The sequence below is a fragment of the Tupaia chinensis genome, unplaced genomic scaffold (genome assembly GCF_000334495.1).
Source record: "Tupaia chinensis unplaced genomic scaffold, TupChi_1.0 Scaffold000600_1, whole genome shotgun sequence".
Taxonomy (NCBI): Eukaryota; Metazoa; Chordata; class Mammalia; order Scandentia; family Tupaiidae; genus Tupaia; species Tupaia belangeri.
Window position 1 is genome coordinate 6,632,181 of NW_006160117.1, and position 9,696 is coordinate 6,641,876.

Genomic DNA, 9,696 nt, shown 5'->3' on the forward strand with positions numbered 1-9,696 from the left:
ACAGGTATGAGGAGTCTCTGGAATCCAAATGGGTCACTTGTAAATTTTTTCCTGAGGTAATTGCATTAGAGTGTTAGATAATCTCTCTGTGGATTCCGAGTAGTTTTAATGCAATATCTAACTAAATTTGGCTTTGTATCATTTGTATTGGGTGGGGGAAAAAAAAGCGCTAGTCACTCATGATTGATACAATAGCATGGAAGGATAGTGTAGTAATGGCTTTTTATTAATAGCTTAGATTTTGTAAGTTCACCTTCTACAGGCTGCTGTTTCTTCCACAGGTAGTTTGAGTATAGATAGAGGGAATCATCAGTTGGTAGCAGTGCCTTAATTCACATCTTCTTGGCTTGGAGATTTAACCAGCACTCCTGAGACTTTGCCCTATTTGCGTAAATCAAAACCATTCATTAAGCAAACTCATAGAGTGTCTTCTATTTGCTAGCAGTACAAATATAGACAGCTCATGGTTGAGTGGGGGAACTATGTTAATCTAATAATCATGAGTAAATGAAAAATCATAGCAATAATAATACCATTATTTGTTATGACAGATTTTTTTTTTTCCAAGCTACCAGGTCTGGGATTCAAACTGCACAGTTGTCCATGTGGGATCCAGCCACCTTAACCACGATGCCTACTAACAGGCCCCAGACATTTTTTTTTTCATTTGCTGTAGGGTGCGTACACTCACTAGAGACAGACAGAGAAAGAGAAAGAGAGAGGGAAAGTGAGAAAGCACCTGTGGGGTGGGGAGGATGGCCATGACAATCCCTTTTCCTCCATTCTCCTCTCAGGATTTTGGACATGCCTGCACACATCTCCTCGCATTGTCACCAGGTCCAGAACTTAAACTGTACAGTCTTCCATGTGGGATCCAGCCACCTTAACCACCATGCCACCTGGCAGGCCTCAGATTTTTTAAAATAAATCTTTATTTGTTTTAATTATAAGAGAGTATGTGTGCTTGTCAGAGAGAGGGAGACGTAAAAAGCACCCCTCAATAAGGTGTGGTCACCCTGGAGTCTCTTCTCCATCCTTCCCTCCTTTTGGTACTTTGGGCATGCATGTATGCACACATCCTGACATATTCAATCCGCTGGGGCTGGGACTTGAACTGGACTACCATTGACCATATGGAATCTGGTTCCCTTAACCACATGGCTGTAAGGCCTGCACTGTTATTACAGACATTGAAAAGAAGCACCTAGGTACCTTTTAATATTTTATCAACAATTTTTAATATGTACATGTTCATTTTTTTTTTTTTAGGTTTTTACTATAGGGCACATGCACTCACAAGAGAAAGACAGACAGTGAAAGGAGGGAAAGTGAGAAATCAACTCCTGGGAGGATGGCCACACTGCAATCCCTTTTCCTCCATTCTCCTTCTGGGATTTAAGGCACACACACACACACACACACACACACACATACACACACACACACACACACAACACACACACCCACACAGTAAGATTTTCAAGCTACTAGGTCCAGGACTCAAACTATGGTCAGCCATGTGTGAGTCCAGTGTCTTAACCACCACACCACCTGCTGGCCCCAGTATCATGTATGTTGTAATCCTACCCTTCTTTGATCTCTTATTGAAGTGGAAGTGCTTTAAATTTGAGGTAGAGTAACTAAATTTCAGATGAGTTGTATGAGAAAGTGATTGTTGTCAATTATTTCCTTGAGCTGTTCTCACCAGTCTCATAGCCTAAACAATGTAAACTATTAATGGGCATTCAGTAGCACACTCTTGTTAAAATATCTATTACTGGGGTCCAACAGGTGGTGTGGTAGTTAAGGCGCTGGGCTTCTACATTGCCTACTGTGGTTTGAGTCCTAGACCCGGATGCTTGCTTTCTCACTTTCCCTGTCTCTCTCTCTGGTGAGTGCATGTGCCCCATAGCATATTTAAAAATAATAGCAAAGGGCTAGCAGGTGGCATGGAGGTTGAGGCACTGGACTCCCATATGGCCAACCATGGTTCAAGTCCTGGACTTGGTGGCTTGCTCTCTCTTTCTCTTTGATCAAACTGAAAAATGATAATAGTAAATAAAATTAAATAAATAATTCTTTTTTAAAAATAATAAATAAAATTAAATAAGTAAATAATTCTTTAAGAAAAAACAACAACAACAACAACAACAAAAAACTATCACCAGAGACATAGGTAATCCAGGCAGCCTAAAGCCATCTCCAGAATGTAGCATCCAGGATGGTTGACCATGGTTTTGATCTTGTTCTACCTCCCTTATAGGTAAGATAGGCTGCAGTGTGTTGGCCTTCTGGACCTGCTTGGGTGCCATTCCTTTTTCTCTCACTTTTGTGGTATATGTGAAGGTGACACACAATTGCTGCCTAAATGACTTATCGTCTATTGTAAGAAGTGAACGTACAGCTCTATCCTCTACATTACTTTGTGTCTGGCCAGTGTGAAACCCATACCTGAACCAGGGCAACCCAGCACTTCTTCTCGACAACTACCAGACTATAGTCAAGGAAGAGAACATCCCACCAGCTTCTCCTCCATGCCAGGCCAGTTGGGCTACTTTTTCTCTCCCAGATAATTCATTGAATTGACATTGCCAAGGGTCAAGTTTTTGCTTCCCTGTTTAGAAACCTAGATCACAAACTCGTACAGCCATTGAGTCTCTGTGGTCACCTAGACCAGCTCCTGCTAGCTGTAGATGAGGGAAGGGAACTTACTGCAGGTTATATAGAAATGGTGGATAGCATTGAAGCGCACAGCTCCTCTAACTCCTAGGCTGCTGCTCTTCTTTCCTGAGCCACATTGAGGATCATCTGACAAACCACTTCAGTGTTTATTTCCCATGTGGCCAGTAAATTGCCTTTGCCAGCTAAAGAGCAATGTCATTCATAAAAGATTCACCTGATAATCATTAAGAGTTCATTATATCTGGCTGTATTTCTTTTGCAAATTCCATTTTGCTGGTTTGCGTTGTCCGCATCTGTCACAAAATTTGATGATTTCAGATCACAATGCACAATGCCTCCAAGATTAAAATTCCCTCTCTAGCTGAACAGCACTCATTAGCCCAAGACAAGTAAACAGGCTGCTTCTCTCCTTCTTGACTTGGATAGTCAGGCAGTTGTATTTGGCTCTCACTGGATTTCAGGAATTACAAAGTATAAAGAATTATAATACCAGATACTCTCATTCAACCTCTTTCATGTGATATAAACAAAATGCAACATAAACTGTTACAAAAGTAAGAGCATATCATGGTTCGGAATTACACACTCTTGTAGCTATAGTATTCACTGTTATGAAAAGGAAAACCCACAGCCATTCCTCCACTGCCTGGCCCAGAAGGTTCACTCAGTTCTGTCATCTCTAGGTGGGGTCCCAAAAAGGCTCATCATTCTCTGAAATAACTTCCCAGCAAAAATGTCTCATTTACAACTCACCTCAAGTATTTCTAGAGGCTGTTTTTTTTCCTCATTTGTTTGTTTTAAATTTTTGCCAGAGGACATGTACACTTGCCAAAGATAAAGGGAATGGGAACCACCCCCCTCCCCCAAGGGATATGGTCACGCAGCAATCCCTTCTCCACTTTTTCTTCCTTGCAGGATTTTGGGCATGCACACGTATGTACCTGACATGTTTTTCAAGCCATGGGATCCAGCCTCTTTACCTACCATGCCACCAACTGGCCCCATGTGTTTTTTAACAACTTGATTTTTTTTTATTAGAAATAAGATATACTATGATTTAGTCTTCAAACATTATCACACATATTTATACTTTTATAATTTGATAAAGCATTCATGAAACAATCTGCAAACTTGTTTAACAGGCAGATAACATTTTTAAGCAGACACAACAGTTCTAAATTTTGTTTTATATAAAAAAGCTTTCTAATTCTTCCCCCATGGTAATTTTAGTAGCCCGAGAGCCTTCCGCTGAAGCTCTTATTTTGCTCTTTGTGAGATTTTAGGGTTTTTTTCCCCAATATATAAATTATTACTTTATTGTTGTCAAAAGATGCATTTCATGCATAATTTTACCAAAACAACAATTATTAACATCCAAGAGTATTTCTAAAGGCTCTTTTTCTAAGTGCCTTTTCTTAACTGTAATAATAACTGTGATTTTGCTCAATTTTAGGCAAAACTTCACCAGAGATTTTGAATTTACCTTATAACTAGTTTAATTTTACTACCAACACCCCCTCAAAAAGAACATGCAAGTGAATTATGAACCTGCTAGATACAAGAGCAATACGTTGGGTTTTATTTATGATAATGTTTATGATATCTGTAACTAAAAGACTTTGAGGCAGGAAATAGATGTTTTATGCATATAATTTTAATTTGCCCCTAAGTGGTACAGGTGAACTAGGATAGAGAATTACAAAATCTAAATATGTTATTCTGAGAAAGAGGGCATGAAAATCAGGAGCTATGAAGAACGACACATAAAAATAAAACAAAAATATAAATAAATGAAAAGAGAAAGATGGCACATGTGCTGGGATTCAGTCAGAAAAGTTTTCCATTAAAAACAGGATTGGGGGACCAGCAGGTGGTGTGGTGGTTAAGACGCTGGATTCTCATATTGCTGACTATGGTTCAAGTCCCAGACCTGGTGGCTTGAAAATCACACCAATCACATGTGTGTATATGCCCAAAATCCTGAGAAGAGAATGGAGGAGAAGTGGCTGTGGTGTGGCTATCCCCTCCCCCTGGGGTGATTTCTCACTCTCCCTCTCTCTGTCTCTATCTCTCTCTGAGGAGTACATACACCCTATGGCAAAAATCAAAAGTCACTAACCAGGATTTTAGGGTAACAATGACAAGAAGAACATGAAAAGGTCAGAGGCGTTGCATAAGACCTGTGTGCCCTAGGGAGAAGGGAGAGAGGGGTAATAATTCGTGGCTGAAAGAGAATCCTGAGAAGCTATTTCACTGGACTTTGCCTGCAAGGGAAGCAATTTTACTTGGCATGAAAGACTAGTGTTAAAGTACAGCGAAAAGGAGATGTCAGAGAGAAACCCATGACCAAAGAATTAGATCAAAACAGCTCTAGGTTAGTTCTGAACACAAGTTAGAATGAGCCAGTAAACAAAGGTAACTCAAGGGGCATAGAATAGTGGCCTAAAGATCGCAGCTAAGGGAGCAGCCATCTTGTTTCTGGGAAAATTAATGTAGTGAAGAGGAATAAGAGATTTTAGGTGACCATGAGTTCACTGTGGTCCCACATTGTAAAGCTGTCCCTAAGGCATCATGTTCACAACATGTCACCTTGGAAACCATGGCTAAGGTCCCACTATTGCATCCATAGACTGCTGGGGAATTCCTTTATATATCTGCTGAGTTCCATCCCATTCTCTGCAACTATTTCTCTGCTGTCTTAGTAATAACCATGATAGGCTGTCCCCCTAGAGCACAGGTTGGGTGTTGCACAGAGGAAGCCAGATCCCACATGGCTGACCACAGTTAGAGTCCTGGCACCGTCAGCTTGAAAAACATTCTGTGCCCAGGATCCTAATGGGATGGAAAATTGGGGGGAAAAGGGTTGATACATGACCAGGTCCACTGTTTGGGAAATACTTCCCTCTTCTCTCTTTTGCACATACCCTATAGCATTAAAAATAATAACCATGACAATCGCAACAGCATTAAGTAACATTGAGTGCTTATGTGCAAGACATTCCTCATTGTAACTCTGTAAGCTGGGAACTATTACTCTCTTCACTGAAAACTGAGACCTAAAGTGACGCTGTAAGGAGGCAGAGGAATTAGAATTTGAACCCCACCATCTAATTTCAGAGCCTGAACTCTACTGAATAGTGCCTCCAAATGATTGATTCTACTTTTCTTGGCTCCATTTTAGCAAATAAGTTTGCCCGGTAACTTTACAGAGGAAGTTGAGACTCTGAGGCCTTAATTTCTCAACTTCTGGTTCCTGTACTTAATACCTGGATCTCCTATCTCCTTTCTTCCACTGCAAGGGAAACAATGGACTTCTCTTCTACCTGGGGCTCCTTCCTTCCCTTGGACTATTAATCCCATCCCCTCCTTTCACTAACTAGCATCAGGACCATGTCTCATTGATCCCCAGCCCCACCTCCATATTCTTTATCTTTATTCCTTTTTTTTCTTTTTAAAAGAATTGTTTTATTTAACTTTACTTATTTATTTATTTAAATTTGACCAGAGGGCGAGATAGGGAAAGTGAGAAAGCAAGCCTCCTTGTACGAGACTTGAACTGCAGTCAACCATGTGGAAGTCCAGTGCCCTTAGCAACCACACCACCTGCTGGTCCATCCTTTCTCTTTATTTCTACAACCATTTTTATCTTCTGGTTTTTTTTAGTAAGTATTTTTTACTTAGCTTTATTTATCCATTTATTTAAATTTAACTAGAGAGGGATAGAGTGAGAGAGATAAAGAGAAAAAGTGAGAAAGCAAACCACCAGGCCCGGGACTCAAACAGTGGTCAATCACACCCTTAACCATCACACTACCTGCCAACCCCTTGTCTTCTACTTTTAAAAACAAAGCCAAAAATTTATTGCCTTTACCCTCTGCCTCTAAGTTTCTTTACAGTTGAATATGAATCATCTTTGTATTTCTAAATGAAGTGTTAAATAAAGTGAAGTAAATCTGTACTGGATAAATAGTAGTTAGAAGAAGAGAACTGATAGGGCCTCTCAGCTCTGTGCTAGTCAGAACACTCCCAGAGTACTGTGTCTGATTCTGGGTATGCCATTTGAATGATATGGGCAGATAGCTGCATGTTCCTAGTAGTGGTAAAGGGACATTAAGCCATGCCATACAAATGAGGGACATTAATAGGAATCAGACTGGTTGGGGCCAGCAGGTGGTATGGTGGTTAAGGTGCTGGACTCCCACATGGCTAGCCGAGGTTCAAGTCCCAGACCTGGCAGCTTGCTTTCTTGCTTTATATTTCTGTCTCTCTCTGTGTCTCTCTCAGGTCAAATTAAAGATAATAATAATAACAAATTGAATTTTAGAAAATAAATAAACAAATTTTAAAATAAAAAAAGAAAGAAATCAGACTGGTTAGCTTAGGCAGTGGAAGAGAAGACTTGAGAGACTAAATAGGTATTTCTAGTTTTTGAAAGACTGGGCTGTATTTTTTTAAAGACTTATTTATTCAACTTTATCATTATTATTTTTTAAATTATTTTATTTCATTTTATTTATTCATCATTTATTTTAATTTGACCAGAGAGAGAGAGGGAAAGTGAGAAAGCAAGCCACCAGATCCGGGACTCAAACCGTGGCCGGCCATGTGGGAGTCCAGTACCTCATCCACCACGCCACCTGCTGACCCCCAAGACTGGAATGTATTCTATTTATCTCTGAAAATATGACTGAAATCTGTAGGTGGAAGCTCCTAGGAAAAACTTTTTTTTTCCTAATTCTAAAAGATATATAGATGAGCTAGAGAGAGAGGGAAAGTGTTCCCCAGTGGGGCCCTGTCATGCTACAATCCCCTTTCCTCCATTCCTCCTTCCCACGAGGATTCTGGGTACACACGCACTGGCTCCCAGCATTTTTTTTTAAGCCTCTAGGTCCAAGATTCTAAACAAAGTTTGCCAGCTCCCTACTCATGGCACTTAATTGCTACACTCCAGGGCTGTATTTTTTTTTTTTTTTAATCCTAGAGTTATTCGATTTTTTGTTTTTTTAATCCTAGAGTTATTCAGTAGACATTGGTTTGCCTTGAGAAATATAATGAGTATCTTGTCAATGGAAGTGTTGTCTGGCTGGTCATATGTAAGGTGATTTTAGAAGACATTTGAGTGTAAGAAGTGTTAGTTGATTTTTATGGCCTTTAAGATCTATCTCAATTTCATTTTTTTTTTTTTTTTTTTTTTTTCTATAGGGCACATGCGCTTGCCAGACAGACAGAGAGAGACAGAGAGACAGAAATTGAGAAATCACCCCCAGGGGGGATGGCCACGCCGCAATCCCTTCTCCATTCTCCTCTCGGGATCTTGGACACACATGCACACATGCCCGGCGTGAGTTTAAGCCACCGGGTCCAGGACTCGAACCACGGTCAACTACATGGGAGTCCAGCGACATAGCCATTACTCCAACTGCTGGTCCCCCAAGATCTATCTCAATCTTAAATTCCTTTATCTCAGTATATTCTATTCAAGGTGCACATTAGAATCATCTAGAAGTTTTAGGAAGCAATGCCAATGCTCAGATTCCAGTCCAGGTGAGTTAAATCTTTTGACCAAGGTTTGGCCACTGATTTTTGTTTTAAAGCTCCCTAGTCTGAGAACCTCTGATTTAGTTCAACCAAGATGAATTGAGTAAGATGGTATGGATTAGTATTTTACATAGAGTAACTTCTCATAAAACAAAGCACTTGAATTGTATGTAGGTCAGTATAATATGAATGCCATTACCTATTGTATTTATATCTGACTCTGACTCAAACTCTTATGTATTATGACATATTATCAAAATAAAGATAAATAAAGGGACCAGCAGATGGTTACATTGCTGGACTCCCATGTAGTTGACCAAGGTTCGAGTATCAGACCCAGCAGCTTAAAAACTCATGCTGGGTACATGTGAAAGGAGCCTAGAGAAGAAGGGATTGTAGAGTGGCCATCCGCCCTGAGGGATGATTTCTTGCTTTCTCTCTCTCTCTGTCTCTCTGGTGAGAGCATGTCTTCTCGCAAAAATTTATCTCTCTGAAAAAAAATGTGTGTATGTTTGTGTGTGTGTATGAAAACAAAACCAAATTTCTTTTCTTTTTTTTAAAGATTTATTTTATTTAATTTTTAAAATTTGTTCATTTATTTATTTTAATTTGACCAGAGAGAGACACACAAGAGAGAGAGAGAAAGTGAGAGAGCAAGCTACCAGGTGTAGGATTTGAACTTTTTCAACGATGTGGGAGTGTCCAGCACCTTAACCACCACGCCACCTGCTGGTCTCAATAAAACCAAATTTCTAAACAATTCTGAGGTTTGTTCAGCATACAAGATCTTGTTCATAGCTATTTTCTTGAGACACAGATGCACATGTGAGTACACGTGCATACAGGGAGGGACATTTCTTGTTGCAATTGGTAAATAAATGAAAGAGGTGATTGTTGACATGCTCAAAAGGATGAATTAGGTAGTATAAATTTAGAAAGTTGCTGCATTCCTTAAGGCAATGTGGGAGACTTTCATCTGGGCCTTGATCTGCATCCAGGTCTCTGTGCTGGTAGTGAAGAGGGATGGAGTATGTAGATCTAAAAAGAAACATTTGAAATCGGGTGTTCACTTTTCCTTGGGCCACTCAAACTACTAAAATATCACTATCAGTGTTCCAAAATTTTTTAAAAATTGTTATGTTTAGTTGTGTCTGTGAAAAAGATGAGCGCTGTTCTCCTGAAATAGTTTTCTACTTTTTAATTTTTTACTCCTTTCTGTTTAAAGCTATTGGTGTCAGCAACCAGAGGGAAACCACTGTAGTCTGGGACAAGTTAACTGGAGAGCCTCTCTACAATGCTGTGGGTAAGCTGTCACGCGTGGATGTCACATGCAGGGCCATTCTCCACTTGCAAAAGTGGCTGTGCTAAAATATCTTGCTGAAAAAGTATGCAGTCATGTTTCCTGTAATCTGAGGGGGTAGGCAAAAGGGTCCTCAAAGAAATTAGAAGATATTTATCATTTTTAGATCATACTCT

General features: G+C 39.8%; 1 protein-coding gene across 1 annotated transcript in view; it reads left to right on the forward strand.

Moving 5' to 3' along the window:
* The window catches only part of GK (glycerol kinase), a 98,486-nt gene that overhangs the window by 20,783 nt on the left and 68,007 nt on the right, over nt 1–9,696 (forward strand). Inside the window, exon 8 of the mRNA XM_014591575.2 lies at nt 9,446–9,523. Coding sequence (XP_014447061.1) covers nt 9,446–9,523 — 78 coding nt within the window. The remainder of the gene's footprint in view (nt 1–9,445; nt 9,524–9,696) is intronic.